General features: G+C 35.8%; 1 protein-coding gene across 1 annotated transcript in view; it reads left to right on the top strand.

Annotated features, from left to right (window-relative positions):
* The window catches only part of LOC145664417 (uncharacterized), a 42,802-nt gene extending 23,252 nt beyond the window's left edge, over positions 1-19,550 (top strand). The window contains exons 5-7 of the mRNA XM_081731100.1: positions 4,125-4,377; positions 10,248-10,362; positions 19,146-19,550. Coding sequence (XP_081587226.1) covers positions 4,125-4,377; positions 10,248-10,362; positions 19,146-19,460 — 683 coding nt within the window. The 3' untranslated portion in view covers positions 19,461-19,550. The remainder of the gene's footprint in view (positions 1-4,124; positions 4,378-10,247; positions 10,363-19,145) is intronic.
* The last annotated feature ends 758 nt before the right edge of the window (positions 19,551-20,308 follow it).

Genomic DNA, 20,308 nt, shown 5'->3' with positions numbered 1-20,308 from the left:
AAGGTTTTCGTGACAGAATTCAGAATGCGTCTAACAATCGACTGAATTGGGGAGCATATTGAACAGTGAGCTCCTGTAACAGTGAGAGGTCCTTGCCGTATGAATTAACCTCTTTTGTTGGGGACACAAGAAATAAACAGTCATATGGCCGTGTGCACCAACGAAATTCAGCTGTAGAACGAGGATCATAACCAAGCTCGGTTGAAATTGTCTGTTGCACCAACAACGTTCAAGGTTAAGTCTCGATCAAATGGTGGATAAACTTAGTTTTAGTTTGAACGGCCGAATTTGGGGATTTAAACTTTGTTGATCCAAGTTATGGCCGTGTGCACCAACAATGTTCAAGGTTAAGTCTCGGTCAAATGGTGGATAAACTTGGTTTTATTTTGAACTGCCGAATTTGGGAAGTTTAAACTTCGTTGATCCAAGTCAGTCTGTTTACATTCAATAATGTCTTTGTATTTTTTCACTAATGAAATTACAATACATTTCTCGTGTTCGGATTTTTTTTTTTTTTTTTTTTTTTTTCTCGTGTGGTTTCATTATTTTTATCCATCACAATTATTATCACTGAAATTAGACTACTCAAAACTCTATGCACACAATCTCGAAAGTCGAAAAGACGGCATGCGGTATGCTTTCTTCATTTGTTACTTTGTCAAACGAAGATTAGAGACAAAAGACGACAACCAATCAGAGTGGATTTTACAAATTGACCGAAGTTTACTTAAACAAAATGTACTGAACTTCGACTTTCAATGGTGCAACGAAAGTCCTGGAACCACGTTTGAACTTGAAAGTTTAATGTTGAACGCGTTTGATTGAACATTCGTTTAAACTTCGTTGGTGCACACGGCTATCAGTCTGTTTACACTCAGTAATGTCTTTGTATTTTTTCACTAATGAAATTACAATACATTTCTCGTGTTCGGATTTTTTTTTTCTCGTGTGGTTTCATTATTTTTATCCATCACAATTACTATCACTGAAATTAGACTACTCACAACTCTGCACACAATCTCGAAAGTCGAGAAGACCGGCACGCGGTATGCTTTCTTCATTTGTTTCTTTGTTGAACAAAGATTAGAGACAAAACACGACAACCAATCAGAGTGGATTTTACAAATTGACCGAAGTTTACTTAAACGAAATGTACTGAACTTCGACTTTCAATGGTACAACAAAAGTCCTGGAACTACGCTTAAACTTGAAAGCGTTGAACGCGTTTGAGTGAACGCTTGTTTAAACTCCGTTGGTGCACACGGCAAATAACTTCTTAATAGTTACCGCTAGAACAAACATTCAATTTCTCCGAAAATTTGCTATATCACATGAAATTCAAGATGGCGGACGTCATTGTAATATATCGCAGTTTTGTGAGCGGTGATTATGTTGAATGAGAAAAGCAAAACGGCTAATACTTACCGCAAAAGATATATAGTAGAGTTCTCTTCTACATCATGTAACAAGTAGCGCTTTCGGAAGAAACCTCTTCCTTCATCGGCTTGCTCAAAATTCAAAAAGGATTTAAAACATGAAGAATTTGGAAGAGTAAGAAAAACAAAAAAAAAAAGAAAAAGAAATGTAAAAAACCAAATCTTCTGTCAAAAAATTAAACACATGGGAATGGCACTTACTGTCATTGCACACTGTTGTTCACTGTTTTCTTTTCTTGCTTTCCAGATGGCGAAAGTATGTAGTGAAAAGATTACTCCAAATAATATTTATTTCTTCTATCCAAATTAAATATGGGTCTCTCGTTATGGATGTAATATGATCCTTTGATGTTTCGTTCCGTTGTTGTTTTTGCTTTTTCAATTAAATATGAGTCAGAGGTATGATGGTTATAATCTCTAAGATGCGTTGCTAGACCAGACAACTGTTGCGGGTTCCGATACTTTGAAGTACGAACATGCTCAGTTATTCTAGTGCAAATGTTCCTTTTTGTTTGACCTATATACACTTTATCACATTGACATTTCACCCGATAGATGCCACTGCCTTGTAGGGGGTCAGTAAAAAATGCCTTAAAATTTGTTAAATATTTGTCTATGAATTTAGGAGGAACTTCTGAAATTTTGATTATGTGTCTTTGCAGAATCTTATTGTATCATTGTAATATGTCCTTAAACATTTTTCTCTATCCCTATTCCCCTATCTACATTGTTACTTTGTTTATATTTTGCAACGTTTACTACTTACTAGGATTTTTCCACACTTTTGGACCACCCTGTATTTTACGTAGGTGATTCGGGAAGTAAAGAACGTTCTACCACACAAAGATATACAGTATATTGAAAACCATATAAAAACTGTATATACATATTTTGACACATATTTGTATCTGCTTCTCCACATTGTGGCCTTGGACATCCAGGCATTTGTCATATCTTGGTACCAGTTTAAGTAAGCTTTCCTCGTATCACATTCCACCTGATGATTCAACCAGTTCATGGCAGATTTCTTCAGATCCTCATCATCTGCAAAGGGTTTAATATCAAGACGCTTCTTCATCTTGGACAGTAGCCAGATTGGATTGTAGGGTGGGTGATCATATGTATTCCAGTGAAATTTGTCACGCAGCAAGATTTGTGCTATGTGAGTGCTATGTAGGCGTGCCTTGTCATTAAAATGAAAGTTTTACGTCCCACGATTATGCCGGCTAGGCTAAAGGAGACGGTGATGAGGAGAAATGGATAGAATGGTGGAATGAATAAAGTGGGAGGAAACAGGAGAACGAGAAAGCCCACGCACACGGTGTTTGTCCACCACAAACTTCACTTGGGGCGAGCTGAGATCGAACGAGGGGCCCTAAGCACTGGAGGTGAACGCTCTACCACTGAGCCACCGCGGCCCCATGCCTTGTCATGGAGCAGAACAATGCCGGTTTCCATGAAGCAAGTGCGCGACTGTATGCGCAAATGTCACTCGAGTGTTTCTTAACAGAGTAGCTTGGTACTTTTGCCTACAAAAATAGTGTTGACAAAATAGAGCAAGTAAGAACCACATGTTGCATTTTAATTAGCGGAGCAAGGATTTAGGATTTGCACCTTTCTTTTTCAATCTGATGTTATGTTTGAATTTACATAAGAAATGAAAAGGGTTAACATTTAACAGCATTATGTAATTTACATTTATTTTCGTGAAATGGTATATTTATTTATTTATCTATTTAAACATCTTACTACTTGATGAGCTCAACGAGTTCAATTCCTACTTTACGTAACTGATCAACTGTGTCCAAGGTTGGAAGTCAGAAATATTGATATTGATATTTTAGAATCATATATATGTAAACTAGTAATGGCATAAAAGTCAGTATTCCCGCTGTAGTATCACTACTCACGAATGCCTTGGAAAACAAACTTTTAAACTAAATTTCAAAATATATTTGCAACTAAAGGAATAGCAATCAAATTATGAGTTCAGTTCTTCCATGTAAGTTTATTAAATTTTTCTTGATAACTATCCAAAATTAAATCAATATTCTCTCGTTTACATGCGTTTTATAATCGTACTTGATGTATCTTTCTGTTATTATGTCTGTTTCTGTTTCCTTGTATCTAAGAAAAGTAAAATGTAACATAAATATAAATTAATTTATGACGTGTGGAATGGAAAGGAAATAATACAGGAATGTATCGATACTTATGACATTATACTGGATTCCGTCATGGCTAAGTTGTTACTGCTTTTGCCGTTCGACTCTGGTTTGATCGTCGGTATGAGTGCGTCATTCGGATCCAGGTGAAACTGTATGTTGAAATCTCATTAAGCTGGATGCCAGAAAAGGAGTTAAACAAACAAAATCTCTCCGAAATATTCTGTTATTCGGATTTTTTAAATTATGAACGTCTTTAATGCAAGTTTCTGACATAGATAGACTTACAAAATAGCATAATTTTCATGTGTATTTTTTATAAGCAAGAAAAAATGCTATTATATACTTAGATGAATATTACACATACAAAGACATAAATTGATTGGTGCAGGTGAAACTATGTATCAGCTTTTGTAACTAGTAAAAGAAACATCTTGTAAACGCCGTTGGCTTTCTTGTATTAGAAAATAACATTGATATTTAAAATTATTTTAATTACTTGTATGTGCTTTCATATATTTAGTTTGCAGCCAAGACGTCGTTAATCTTGCCAGAAAGTTAAACATAATGGTACTTTGCGATGATGTCTATAATTTATTGTATTATGGAAATGACGACTTTCCGCCTCAAAGACTCTTTGCATATGACAATCCATCTGACGAAGACTACAAAGGCCACGTGATTTCTAATGGCTCGTTTTCTAAGATCCTTGCTCCAGGAGTGCGAATAGGCTGGCTAGAGCTTCCACCTCGACTAGCAGTTACTATGAGAAACAGGTAAGATTTTTATTGCAATCACTCTGCTACAGAGTCATTGTTACGTACTAGTGAAAAAGTGAAAGAAAATACGAAGAGAAGCATTACTCGATTTTGAAAGCACTGTAAGGTTTGTGTTAAAGTTTTATGTCGGAAGTACTCAAAATATTGTATCGAATATTTTTGAAATAATGTAAGTTATTACAAACTGTTTCCCTTCTTATTATTTATTTGTAACTTCTTTCGCTCTTTGGAATTAATCTTTACTACTACTTTTATTGTTCAAATTTTTGTAAACTATTGTTATGGTTGGTAATAATATCACCACAAAATAAACAAATTATTAGTTATAAGGTATGATCTTTTTTTTTCTTAATTTCCCTGATCGGTAAATATTATGAATATATCTTTCTTTTTTATTTCAAGTTTATTACAATGTTCCAAGCGTAATGAACTGTTAATTATAGACATTTTCCAATGGCACACGCGCGGAGATTGGTATAACGTTATTCACGTACTTTATAGTATGGAAGGTATTGTAACACAGAATTATAATAAGGAATGCTTCTTGTCTGTCGTCACAGGCACGTAGTAAAATAAAACAGTCTCTCCTTAGTCTTCATCAAGCAAAACCCATCAGGATTCACTAACCAGGTAAGCGGTTCACAATCTACTACTTTTATCCTAGGCAACCATCTGTAATCATTGGAACATGGAACATCAAATGTCCTCTACAACTGAGGAATTTCCCAATGTGGAGAAGGAAATGGGGGAAAAATTAACATGGACATACGAATCAGCGACGACAATGGCCAGTAGTAAGGAACTTTCGGAGCGGAGACTATAGGATGATATCTACAGAAATAACAGGTAGAACATCCAGAATAAGTGTTATACTGAATAAGAAGATTGAAAGAGAAGTCATAGCAACTTGAAGTGCAGCGAATGAATATAGAAGATTGCCTACCGTAAACATAATTGATTTTCACAGGCCTTCCCGAACGACCAATTTAACTGCTGTTATGTCCCTATATATTGCTGGTTACACTGAGGTCTGTAACAATTGTCTACCTGAATATTTTTTCACTTGAATCCGAAATCTTTTCAGGATCTTCCGTAAACTTGTTCTTCCGCCATTAAACACACTAGTTGAATTTTTGCTGAGCATTTCTTTCCAGATGAACAAAGTGACACTGTGGATCTATTTGCATCACCGAGACTTTTTTTTAAATGCAGAATAAAATTAAGCGTAATTCTAAATATCTTTTAGAGCCCAGATATCTATAGGTCTAGATTAGGAGTCCTAGACGAAAACCGGCCGAAAAACAAGCATCGAAAATATCTTATTTCGAGGAATGTCTGAACCACATCTCTATTTTAAGCGAATGGACTGTTATGAAATCTTTGAGTTTTACGTCCCACGGTTATGCCGGTTAGGCTAAAGGAGACGGTGATAATGAGTAATGAATGAAATGGTGGAATGAAGAAAGTGGGAGGAAACGGGAGAACCCCGAGAAAACCCACGCACACGGTGTTTGTCCACCACAAAGTTCACTTGGCGGGGGCTGGGATCGAACCCGCGACCCCAAGCACCAGAGGTGAACGCTCTACCACTGAGCCACCGCGGCCCCAATGGACTGTTATGAAATTCGCGCTGTTGCCACAGGAATAGCAGGGGCTGCTAAAATGTTTCATGTGTTCGTAATACTTATGATTGAATTTTTTCCTATTCGCAAAGCATAACACGTCTTCTCCATTACTTTTGCAACTAGTAATAATATATCTTTCTTTCTCAGTATAAGTTCTCATATTGTATACCATTTCCCTGCTCTTAACTCTTATCGTTGTACCACACCCGAACTTTTTAAAAATATTTCTGTAGTTATGCTTTTAACGAACCACGAACCAAAGTACAAAATAACACTTGAAAATATATATCTGAACGTGCCGGCATAAAAAAATGTGAACATGATCCCTGATATTATTACAGGAAAGAGTAGACACAAAGTAAAATTCTAAAATAGTTTTAAAAAACACAAGAATTAAATTTTATATACACCAGCAACACAATGTTAAGTGGGTAAGAACATTCTTTCGCCTTTCTAATTTTTGACGTTTGAGCATTAGCAACAGAACAAATGGCATATTTTGGCAACAACTCGTGCTGTTCCTATGGTAACAGCACGGATTTTGTAACATTCCATTCGCTTAAAATAGAGATGTGGATCAACCATTTCTGTAAATACGATATTTCCAATGTTTACCAAAGTTTGTTCTTTGGCCAGTTTTCGTATAGGAGTTTTAGATTGGGCCATGGTAGAAATAAGATAAGGTAAACCCACGCGCAGCCTGCCTGTTCGCGTGACGTCACCTTCGACACCAAATCACTGACCCTCCGAACAAGATGATACTATTGTCGCGCTCTCTCAGTTGACAGGTTGCTAGCTGTATTTCTATTAAAGGTTTTCTACGTTTTCTTTGATTTTTAACATTTGGTTAATTTGTTATACGCTGTTGTGTATGACATTTTGTATGTGTAAATATTGTATTTTGCACTGTACAACTCATCTATATTTGTTACATTGACTCATTTCCAAAGCAGGAGGATTTAAGCAATTGTAAGAATTTTACCAAATGAATGAATATACCGTATACAGTAACACAATATATGTGTTCTTTGCCACTACCACTTTAAATACTGCCTTTGGCATTAATTTGCTTATTATATATATCTCTGTATAAAAGAACAAGTCCTGACTGACTGATTGATCAACGCCTAACAGGACATAGATTTTTTTTTAAATCCAAAGGAGAAGGACAGAAAGAGGAGTAGAAATTATTATCTTAAAATGTACATATCTTGGAATCTTTGAATGTTAAAGACACGAAGTTTGGCATATGAACCTCTCATTTAAAACAATTATACACATCTTTTTAGCGTTTTGTGATATTTTGCCTAGACTAGAAGGAAAAGAAGTGAGAATGAGGAAGGGGTGGGAATTACAATTATTATAATAAGATGTCCGGACTTCTCATTTTAAATAATTAGATATGTATGTAAGCGTTTTTGATATTTGCTCTAGAAGGAAACAAACCAGGGCGGTTATAATTGGACAGCCACATTGAAATCCCTTAATTTTATTGGCATCAAAATTGGTGTTTAGGTTTATAATTTAAAATAATTAAATTTAAAACTATTAAAGACATGTTTCTGTGTTTTCTAATGTTTCCTTAGAAAATATAAAAAGGGGTTGGGGTTGTAATTAGTAAAATAAAATGACCATTTCCCGAAATCCCTTAAGAGTATAAACATCTTAATTAATTGTATTTTAGCGATTTTGATATTACCGTTAAAAGGAAAAAAAGAGGGGAAGAAAATAGTTGCGAGTTGCAATTGAAGCGGTTAGAGGATAAAGATGGTATGTAATAAATTGTACATTTCGGGAAATTGTACACTATATCCGTTAACATATATCCCTCATCGTTTTCAAATCTCTTCACTGGGACGAGGACTCACTAAATGATGTGTTATGTAACATGATTTTCCACGTGCATGAACCGCCAAAATTTAACGTTTCGAATAATGTAACATACGGTAATACTTCCATTGTAAGCGCTTCAATTGCTATAATAAGATACTATATCTCAAAATCCCTTAAGATTAGAGTTCTTATGGGAAGTGAGAGGCCATGGGAAAAGCAAATGCAGGGGCTGATGGCGAAGTCCCCGGCTAACCGAAGGCAGTTATTCAATAAAAAATCTGCATGAGCTAGATTTTACATACCGGTTTCTGGGTATTTGTTTTTGAAACTTCAAGTTAATCACGTAACTTTAATCCATATGCGCTTATTTTCTAATATTCAGCAGTGGTTTATAAGAGAGTATTTTGGAATGAAAATTTATATTTAAATTCACATGTTTTTTTCATCATTTACAGTATGTCAACTTTATTTTCTTTATCAGGATAATAGAAGATAATTTATTTGAATATTTTCATTGCTGTGGCTTTTGTTATGCAATAATTTCAATCTTAACCAACTCCCTTTAATATTTTACATGTTTCATCTTTTTTAATAATTCTATTATTTCTAAAATTATTTGTTTAGATCAAGCAGGGAAAAAGAAAGAAGTATTATTCCTTTCATTTTGATGAAGAATCAAAGTACAATAATATACAGAAAAAATTGCTCTTGACAAGGAAATTAAGTCAAGATAGTTTAGATTTTTTTTTCTTATATCAGAGGCATGGGTTCAAGCAACAACTTTCCGGATTCTCTAGGATTTAAGTACAGACTAAGAGGATATATATAATGGGAAAGCATTCTGCTGTTTTATTTACTCACGGTAAAAATGTCAAAGATATCGAAGAATTTTCTACGCAGCAGGAAACAGTAAGATCTACATTAATTGAAGATATATATTTGAAAAACTCCATACTGTATGATGAATTATATACAACAGTGCAACTGTTGATGTACATTTTACAAGAAAATGAAAATGAAGATCAAATATGTTCATTAAATATGCACGACTTCGAAGAACAGTCTTGAATTTATAGCTGGGCGGTTAGATTTCAAATTTAAACTCAAATATTCACAGTTCTATGTCGAAGAATTTGCTGCAACTCAACTGGACAAAATTAATCTCAAAAGGAGGACTGACATTTCTATCAAAGGAACGTCTGAACACAATCAAAGTAGCTAACAAATATTTTCTTGCATATCTCAAAAAAGAACGAGAATTTATCTGGAAATAAATGGGGCATCATTAGAAAATTAACAAGTATCATGAAAAATAAATTTGATAATAAGTGTAAACCGAAAATTTTAACATATTTTATCCGACTTAGAACATGTATAAGAATAAATGAACTAAACAAGCAACTGAAAAACTCTTCCTACAAAAGAATATTTTACAAGAAAAGGAAGAAAGTGGTGAAGTGAGAGAATTGAGTTCAGTAAAAAAAAAAAAAAAAAAATCTGACTGGTAAATGGAAGTGGATTAGGCCTACTTGGGATACCATTTAAGAAAAAAAAAAACATGACGGACAATACTTCTAAGGTTGTGGGGAAACTTGTCTATACCGTATATACACGATAGATGAAAGTTTGATTGTTTTGGATGTAATAAGAGTATGTTGAAATACTTGATTTACCCTACTTTTCTTTTTATGTGCATTTTTTAAAAAAAGAAATATATTCCCATGTCGGAATAAAATTCCAGTGATATAATAGGCATCTAAATCAGAAATAGCAAATAGATATCTTGAAGTTGGGAGAAAACAGTAATTCCACATTGAGGTTCCAAAGAGAATATACGGGAGCAAGCAGACAACAGCACGACTACTATCCCGAGCGTGTGTCGAAGGTGACGTCATTGCGCGAGTAAGACGCAAACGCGTTCGCTGATGGACTTACCTTGTCTTATTTCTACCATGGATTGGGCTTACAAATTTCTAAGCTTTAAAATTTCCTAGAGCCCATAACTATCCGGTAGAACAATGCTAAGGTTGTTTAATTAAATTCAATAAGTATTATCATACTTTGTAAATATCTAATATTATTTATTACCTTGGCCTTATTCACTACGAAAAACAAATTTTGGAGACAGTGTAGTCTTACCAACCTGCTTATCCAGGTTTCATTTGAGTGACTCATACATGAATTATCACTATTCTTCCTCCCCAAAATATAACTTTTTACCCACATAAATTGCAGTTGTTGCAAGAATAGTGCTTATTTCAATACAAGTAAAACTAACATATTTAATAATCGATAGAAATGGATTTTTTTGTTTTCTGTTTGTTAGTGTGTTAACATCCAATTATTGATCATTTTTAAAACATGATTTAATAGTAGAGTAATATAGTAAAATAATTTTCTTTCTTCTAGTGGAATACTAAAAAGTGGGGGTGCATCCAATGCATACGTATCCGGTATACTTACAACGATTCTTCAGCGTGGATTTCAGCAGGATCATTTGAAGTTGCTGGTACATACCTTCAAAGTAAGTACTTTGTACATTTCGTTAATTTGTTTTATATGCACAGATAAGTTGTGCGAGAAAAAAAAATCGATAATGCTTAGGTTGGTCTTTCCCAACTGGTGGTCCACAGACCCGTTTAGGTTCTAAATGGCATTATTTGCATTTCATAATGATAATTCCATCGACACGCATATGTAAGTGTTGTATGTTGTATGCTTATAACATAAATAAAGGTTTGTAATTTAATCGTCAACAATATATCTCTCAACTACTACAACTAAACAGATATCAAAATTTAAAGGTGTGGGATCCGTACTTAGGATTAAAAATAAAACGAGGTCCGCAACTTTCAAGTAATTGAGAACCACTGGCTTAGGGCGAGAAGAGTTGAAAAATAAAATGTCTCAAATGGCTGAGATTAGTGTCGAACCCATAGTTCGGGGGTTCGTCAAGTTATATATATATATAAATGTATGTCCCAGCAACTCCGGAGTAATTTTAATTTCAACTTAGTAGACATATGACATTCAGTTTGGAAAAAGTACTATGGCACTAAGACACCCAAGAGGTGGAAGTTGAAAGAAGTGACATAGAAAAATAGTGCAAGTGATATTTGTGTACAATACGTAGTTTTCTGCTAAAATGAATAGTGACACATCTGATGCCGTTCAAGTCCAATTTCATCCTCATCGGCAGAGGGGGAGATGAAAAATAAAATGTCAAAAATGACTGATATTTGTGTCGCGTTCATAGTTTTTAGGGTCGGAGAAACGTCTGACCCTTTTTCTCATCACGCTTTTATTAAAATGCTTATCAAAAGAGGGAAGAGTTTCAAATGTATGGCAAAAGTAGAGTATTTCATAAAACCTTCATGCTAGGAATATGAAACTCTGTACATAAATTCCTTATAAACAAGTGGGCACGCTTCCGAACGTTGTAGCAAATTCCACTTTGGAGGGGAAGTTGAAGAGCAATTTCCACTTCTAGCACGCGGCCTAACATATGGGAACTTACAGTTTCATTCCGTGTATGTATGTATGTTACTTTTTGGTGGGCAAGTAGCGCATCGTGTAAAGAATAACATCCTATATTTGAGGGCCTAGCTTGGTTTGTGACAGGCTCGGCTTGGGTTCGCTTCGCTTGGCTACAACTTTCCAAGCCAGGAGTTTCGGAGTTCCGTTCATCAGCAATCCCAACCTCATGCTCTCAACATATAAAAATGTCATCAAAATTGTCTATCATAGGAAAATGGGTGAAACGTTTTTGAAATTGATTTTTTTAAATATAATTAGTACTTGGTTCCAGCTGGATTTTATCATGTAATTTTTAGTGAAATGGGTATCTTAAAGGACCGAGAGGGTTCAAAATTAATGTCAGAAATAGAATATCATATGAATGCTTAAGGAAAGGAAACTCGAGGTATAAGTTCACCATTAATAGCAAGCGGATACTTATTCTGTACCGTCTGAAAACTCCGTATTTTAAAGGTGGCGGGGTAATTTATATATTTTTTTATATATTTATATATTTATATATATATCTGTATCATTATTATGGAAGAACAGCTTAACCATTTTATGTCAACTTTTGAACATTGCACTGTTCTTGAGCAGGCTTTTTATTGTGTCACATTTATTAAACTGAATATTCTAAGAGAGAAGTGGAATTCAAAATACACAAGAAAACTTAGAGTATTTCATTAGTCTCTCAAGTTTGGCAGTTAAAATTCGATACATAAACTCATTAGTAAAATAACACATGTCCCAGCAATTTTGAAAAATTCTGCTTCTAAAGGCAGAATATGCATGATTTCTGTGGTATTTTAATTTCTCATTTTGTATTCATAAAATGATCAAACTGAGGAATCAGCTGAACTGTTTACAATAAATGTTTGAACATACTGAACTTGGGTTCACCTGCGTTTTTATCTTTTCACTTCGATTAAAATAAATAATATAAAAGAGCGAGAGGATGTAAATATTTCTTTCAAATATTTTCCATAAACTGTCTTTTTTGAGAAAACGCATTTCAGCTAGTAAAAAATATATAAGAAAAATATACTAAGTTTTTTACACAACAGATGAAAAGATGCTTTAATTGATCTTTTTGAAAAAGATATTTTCAAACTACTTTTTACTAAATAGAGCTTCAAGCATCATGGAATGAACCTCGAAGACATAATCTAGCTGTCTTTGACGCGAGTGGAGGCCCTTTGTGAAAGTAGTATGTAGTTGAGAAATTGAGTAACTTCTTTACCTCAAGTTTGTCATATATAAAGACAAAAACTGTTACTTGCTTTCGTTTTCAGAAAAACTTAGTGTATTTTCGTGGTACATATATGCCTAGAGGAAATAGCTAGCAGACGATTCGCCACGAATACGTATTTGCATGGTCCACAGGCTACGCATTCATAAAACATGGAACATTGTAACCAACCGATTGGTGAGCAATTCACTGCTCTCGCTGAATATGGAGATATGCGTGTGACTCAAGCTGTCCAACAGCTCGGTGTTCCTCGTGCTACATTGCTTTAGGTGAAATTACATTCCTTTTTTCACTAACGAATAACATTTTTAAAAAATCATTTCTTTGTAATTTTGTATGTGGGATGTTTGCAGTAACAACATTCTAAACGGGGGGAAAGTAACCACTTGGCATTGAAACTAATAACGCAAAGTCGATTTACGATATCACAAAAATCCAAATTGTGGGGGAAAAAATCTAGAGCAGTAATTACGAAAGTGAGACGGAAGGAGCAAGCAGGCACGCACTGAGGTATTTTATGCCCTTAACCCCAAGAAAATTTTGCACCTTCTTCTTATTTGTTCTTATTCACTTGTGTAAGCACAAAAAGAAAAGAAAAGAAAAAGAAAGAAAAAAGTATCTCTAGGATACAATTTCAACAATACCTGCGACTGAATTGTCTTCACTAAGATCAGTAAATACATATTGTTTCCAGTCAGATCATTTCGTATTCCTAGAATAGCCAGATGAGTCAAGCGTTCCTGAGTTCGAGGAAATTTTCCAGCCCGAACAGCTGTGTAAATACACTGCTTGACAAATGCTAAGGAACCGTGCCATTTTTCGGAATAATTCAGAATAGACATTGAGGGATGAAATGAAACACAGTACATATGCAGTAGAGAAAGTGTGCTATCATTCTAATGGAAATGATCAAGATTGCTCCACATGGAAAAAGAAAAAAAAGAAAAAGGTACTCTTTGGAGCATGTTGAAACAGCCACCCAAAATGGGTCTTCCTGCCAGAAGGACACAGGTATGAGTACTTCAGTATGATGTGTGATCTCCTCGGACACTAATGCATATTTTGCATCTGTTCTTCATGCTGTCCATTAAACTAATGAGGAGTCCTTAAGAAATATTGTCCCACTCCTCTCGCAAGGCGTTTGTCAGTTCTTGCACGGTGCGGGGAGGGGAAATTCGCTGAGAAGCACGTATACCAAGGATATCCCATGCATGCTTAATCGGATTGAGGTCCGGAGAGTAAGCAGGCCATTGCATACGTGTAATATCTTCAAGTTCAAGTGAGTCCGATACTTCAGTGATACTGTGTGGACGCGCATTGTCGTCCTTAAACAGAAAGTCCGGACTTACCGCACCCCGAAAACGACGAACATTATTCAAAAGAATATGTGCAATACCGCTGCGATGTCACGCTACCTCATTCAAAGATGTGAAGCAGGGTTCTGCCATTGTGCATAATGTCTGCCCACACCATCACGCCCTGGCCATAGCAATCACGTTCGTGAACATTCTGTTGTACGTAAAGTGTTCCCCGCTCTTTCCACAGTAACTGGGGGCCAGAATCGCTTGTTACAGTGAAACATGATTCGTCGGAGAACATCATTCTGGACCACTAGTACTGATCCCACTCAACATGTTCCTGACACCACTGTAATCTTCGCGACGATGGCGTGATTGAAGTGAGATACATTTAACAGGCTTCCTTGCATACAAACCAACCTGATTTAAGCGCCGCGAAATGGCACTGGCAGATACATGTGTAACGGTAGCGGTTGCAAGGTCTGCAGCTATCTGTTCCTTTTCGACACTAGGAATACATATCGATCGTCTGGAGGTGTGGCCTTCCTTCGACGACCACCGGCATGCTTTCGCATCGCATTTCCACCTTCCGCGGCCTTTTTCAATCGTGAGATGACACTTTTTGACACCCTCATTGCTGTTGCCACGGTAGTGACATTTTGACCAGCGTCCAGCCGTCGTAGGTCACGTCCACGATCGTACGCAGTCAAAATGCTGTCTTGAAGCCATAATTATTGCCCCACCACACTGAATTTCACAGAATTGAGTTTCACAACCTACGGTGTTGTTTATGTCAACCACTTCATTGCATGAACTTTCGATTAAACACAGAGCTTTCACGCTTTGCCTTTTATACAGATAGCAGGTCCTGCTCAACTACGCCCTTCGCATTGCATTTGACTGTAATTGGTCGACTGCCGGGAATGTTACGTGGCATAAATCAGTTGTTCCTTAGCAATTGTCAAGCAGTGTACTAACCTGGGTGCAACCCATGTCCAAGTACCACTGCGTCGAATACTTCGAATAAATAAGAACAAAGTTACAAGGAATTGAAAATAACTTTTGTCGAAAAGCATCACATTCAATTAAGTAGATAATTTTTAAAAGAGTATAAATCATATTGTCGCTTGCAGCAACTCGATATATCTTCCAGACATGTGAAAAACGTGATCAGAGATTACTATACTGCGTAAAACGACGTATTGGTGGAACATGTATAATCATTCTCACTTTCTTTTGCTTCCATAGCACTACAACAACAGTTTTTTGGTAGTAATAGTTACAAATTCTCATAATTCCATAAAGTCGGTGTTCCAGACTTTACCTATGTTCCAGAATGATTTGAGATATCAAACTCTTGTAAGTGACATTATAATCTCTAATTCTATTGAAAAACCATCTCTGTGATTGGATGTGACACTTATCTAAGCAGTTTTTCAAAATAAAACCTTTTAAACAAATTCAAATTTTCAGTCTCTTGTAACTATAATATATCGTATCATTATTATAGTATCCGACGGTAAAGTGCTTGAGGTGGGAAATTGCGGTAGAGCAGGTTGAGATTTAAAATAATAATAATAAAATGGAAACCAACAAAAAAAATAAATAAAATAAAAAAAAATAAAATTGAAATTAACGTCATTTAATGCTACCAAACAAATTCATATGGGGGAAACTTTTTAAACTGATATTACACTAGAATTTTATCAATATATAGGTTTATATATATATACAGGGCGTTAATGAACTATACCGATAAACTATAAGAGGTGATTCCTCACATCAAAATAAGAGAAAAAGTTCATATGGACCTGTGGCTAAAAGTGCATAGTTTCAGAGCTAGGGATGTCCAAAATCGCGAAAAAGCCAAATTTCAAAAGGACCTATTTCGAATTCGAGAAACTGTGGATGGTGGTCCTTATCAGCGTAAAGGAAGTCACGCATACGCAATCCAAAAATGCATATTTCATGAATGTTCAATGGGTGTACACACTGTTCCTGCAGGGTGAAATTCCCAGACATGCCATCAACCGAATTTTGAGATATGCTTTGACTTTATATTTGCTTCAAAGTAGGCAAACGATAAGCTTTGACAGCAGTGAACACGGAATCCTTTGCCGGGATGTCAGAAGTGTTAAGGATCATCAGCAGTACGGTCTCTCGAACTCGGTTAAAAGCATGCTGCGATGCTTTCTTCACGCTTATAAGTGAAGGAAACATGAAAACATCTCAGCCCACGTTATTCCGACACAAAAGAACATGGAGCTGCCGGTTCCTAACACTTCCGACTTCCCTCCGAAGCATTGGATGTCCACTGTTGTCAAGGCTTACGTCCTGCCTACTTTGGACCCACCTTGAAATCAGGGTATATCTGAAAACTTTATTTAAAGCATATCTGAGAATTACACCCTGTACACATATTAAAAATTGATGAAATATGCACTTTTGTATTGTGTATGCGTGACTTTCTTTATGCTGATAGGGATCACCATCCATAGTTTCTGGAATTCGAAATAAAGGCTGCTGAAATTTAGCTTTTTCGCGATTTTGGACAGCCCTAGTTCTGAAACTATGCACTTTTCGCCATGGGTCCATATGAACTTTTTTTCTTATTTTGATGTGAGGAATCACCTCTTACAGTTTGTCGATATAGTTCATTAACACCCTGTATATATCAAGATGAATTTGTGTGGTTAAAAGTTTTTGGATTGCGTTAAAAAGTTTGTTAGATAACTTAGTTCTTTATAGTTATCTCATGACAGTTTTACTCGTAGACAGTTTTACTAGAATTGTCACGCAGTCCGAATTGTCACTCAGTTCACTCCGTGGCACTTTACAGTCTAGATCCCCCTTCTTCTTTGGTTCCTGTGGTTGATACCATTATGAATAAAGCACTTCACTTTACTTAGGCTGTTAATCAACCTTATGTGTCACTTGGTATGATTTCGATGAGACAAATTTTTCTTTGGTGTCCATGCTGAGGATATCGTTACACAATTTGATTAGTTTGTTCAGCCGTCTGACTCGAACTATACACACGATGTTGTTGTAATTACTTCATCACACACACTCTGTCTCTTGTCAAAATTATTCTTCACTTCAAAGTTCAACGAAAGAATCTTATGCCCCTTTTTGGTTTCCTAACAAAGTCCTATGAAGTTTATTGGCTGTTTCTTTAATACATTATTATTTTCGTAATTTTGATTAGTTTATAGAATTTGGCGGATTTTAGAAGAAAACTGGATATATATATATATCTGGGTTGAGAGGAAGCGACGCTACTGCAGACGCTTTCAAAAATTGGGGGTAGGCGATGAGAAAGGTTTTTTTATGGAATTTAGAAAGTGTTGTCTTTTGGCGTCTAGAGTCAGTTGATTCTTTTTACAAATTTAAGTGAAAAAGCAACACATCTCTTGAAGTTGACATTACACTTGGAAAGAACAATTCGTGAGAGAAGCACAGTATTGTTGGAGAAGAGCAATCGAAGAAAAACTTTAGAGTTATATAAAAGAAGGGTAAATCTACCAGGAAAAGAGAATAGCATATTCTGTTGGGGAGAAATCGGTGTCGTGGGACAGTGGAGTTGAAAAGTCAATGTCTTGAAATTACTTACAGAGGAGAAACAGCTTCATCGAGTTTAAGGATTTCCGAAGCGAAAAGAAAATTTTTCATGTACATATTTATAATAAAATTTTCATGTGTACCGTTCCATGCTTTAGATATACATTGTCCCGGTCTCTTAGTTGCACTGTTATTGTTATAGAGGCGTCCAAAATTTGTTTGCGAGAAGATGTTTGTGATACAAGTGTCCTTGGTTTGTAACGCTGAACAACTGTGGGATATTGTATTTTTTTTGTTTAATATGTAGATTTGAAATCTCTAATAATCTGATGTAGTGACATTTGAAAAAAATATAACTTTCTGTTAGGTTAGGAACACTGTTAATGGGCAGATATTGCAGAGTATGTTAGACAATGACCTGCAGTCGATATTTACATCGTACAAAATTCCAACTTTTTTTTATATTTTAGATTAAAAGTTACAAAGACGTTTCAACATAAATGGTCCACTCTGTATGTAATTCTCTGCATATTCCGAAACTTAAATTCATATTGCAAGTTAATTTCAAAACTATTGAAAAATAAAATCTGGAGGTATGTTTCACTTTTCGTGGTCATTGTTATGTTAGAGGTTAAATAACCAAGAAGTATAAATGATTTAGGATTTTTATTTTGATTAAATCTGTACGCTCTGCCCTATATTCGTTTGTTTAAAAACGCATCTTCAACTATAAAACCACTTACCAACATATTGAAACTTGTATTCCATTTACCCATAAAAACACACTATTACTTTCATAGTGAATATTAACAACGCAGAATAAAGGAAGTTTTCGATGTAGTAATTGTTATTTCACAGACTTTACTCCACCTTTTACGTAAATAGATAGTTGCGTAGAGTGAAATAGAGGTCTGCACGGTCGGAATTTTTAGCCCGGCCCTACCCGAGTTCGAAATATGTTTTAGCCTTCAGACCGAGTCCATATGATAATCAAATGAGCCTGAATTACAGAACTTAACAAGTAACGCAAAATTGTGTTTTTATTTACATTCAATTAAAGGTTTAATTTTGCAGTTATGCTTTCAAAGTTCTCCAGAAAGAACGGTCCGATAAATATTGTTGTAGAGTCACGAAAGAACGTATTCTTGAGGTTACTAAATTTCTTTTCCTAATAAATTAACCTATTAGAGTACCGACTTTGGCAAGTTATAACTATTCCAAGGATAACAACAAAAAGATCTAAATTAATTCATTTGTTCCCGAGTTATTGGCAAAAGAAAAATTTGTCAACTGTCAAATACTTTCTTTTCCGTGTGTACAGTATATTTACAAAGTTAGCTCCGAAAAAGCCTGAGAAATATGGTTGTGTATTCAAAAATTTACGGTCCGAGTCCGAAGTTATATATGCTTTGTAGGCCCGAGCCCGTGCAGACCTCTAGAGTGAAAGCTAGATAGCCTATATATCTGGAAGGAACACAATAGTGATAAAATTTTTCGGCTGACAGGTTTCAGAGATAGTGTCAAAAAATAATAATAATAATAATAATAATAACAACTCTATAATTTGATAGTTTGAGAAATTAAGAAATTACACATCGTTATTTATGTCTTTTTCATTGTTCTATTTCATAATTCCAGTAATTACTTTTTGTTATTTTCTTTATTTACTTTACAACCTAGGAACGGATGTCAGTAGTGTGTGAGACACTGGAAAGAAGTTTACCTGGGAATTGCTCATTCATCAAACCAGAAGGAGGTTACTTTGTTTGGATTAAGCTTCCAGAACATATTAATGCTGTTGAGTTTGTTCAATGGAGCCAAACCAAGTACAGCGTAACTGCTATTCCTGGAAGTAGATTTTCTCCAGTAAACAGCCATAACAATTTTCTACGTCTGTCAATTGCTTTTCACAGTTACGACAGGCTAAAGATTGCAGTTGAGAAACTGTGTGAAGCACTTAAAGAATTTTTAAATAATCACGCTCAAAATAAATAAAATCGTTGTAATCAGTTGTGTGTGTTAATCTTACAGATTATAGTATAAGATGGAGTATTTCCAAGGTAGATTAATTCGAACCATTTACGAGGGCTATCCAGAAAGTAGATTACGTTTTCGTCTGTGTCCGCTAGGGGCGGGGCTAGCGCGGCCATCTTGGGGTCAGAGCGTTGCGCAGCTCAGTCGCCATCTAGCCGTGCTAGTGAGAGGTTCGTGCTGTGCTCCGTTAAGATACTGTGACGGTTTGAAATGTCTGCGTTCATTGAAAATCCCGCGAGCTGCGAGGTGCGTGCAGTAATAAGGTTTCTGACAGCAAAAAACTGTAAACCGATAGAAATCTATCGGCAGCTGTCTGAAGTGTATGGGGACAACATTATCACTGAAGGTGGAGTGCGACAGTGGGTCATAAGATTTAAAAATGGCCGAACCAATGTTCACGACGAAGATCGAAGTGGGAGACCCAGCAAAGTGACTGCCGAACTTGTCGAAAAAGTCGATGTTAAAGTCCGTGAAAATCGAAAGTTCACAATAACGGAACTTTCTTTGAGTTTTCCACAAATTTCGCGAAGTTTGTTGCACGAAATCATCAGCGAAAAGCTTGGTTACCACAAGTTTTGTGCAAGATGGATTCCAAAAATCTTGACAGAGGACCACAAAAATCAGCGAATGGCTGCAGCGTTGCACTTTTTGGACGCCTACAATAAGGATGGTGACTCTTTACTCGATCGCATCGTTACTGGTGACGAAACATGGGTGAAACACGTGAACTGTGAAACGAAATTGCAATCAATGCAGTGGGGGCACACAGGTTCTCCCCCAAAACCCAAGAAATGCATGCAAACAATGTC

The sequence above is a fragment of the Thermobia domestica genome, chromosome 11 (assembly GCF_964235325.1).
Source record: "Thermobia domestica chromosome 11, izTheDome1.hap1.1, whole genome shotgun sequence".
Taxonomy (NCBI): Eukaryota; Metazoa; Arthropoda; class Insecta; order Zygentoma; family Lepismatidae; genus Thermobia; species Thermobia domestica.
The sequence above is the reverse complement of the archived record's forward strand: the minus strand, read 5'-3'. Positions and strand labels throughout refer to the sequence as shown.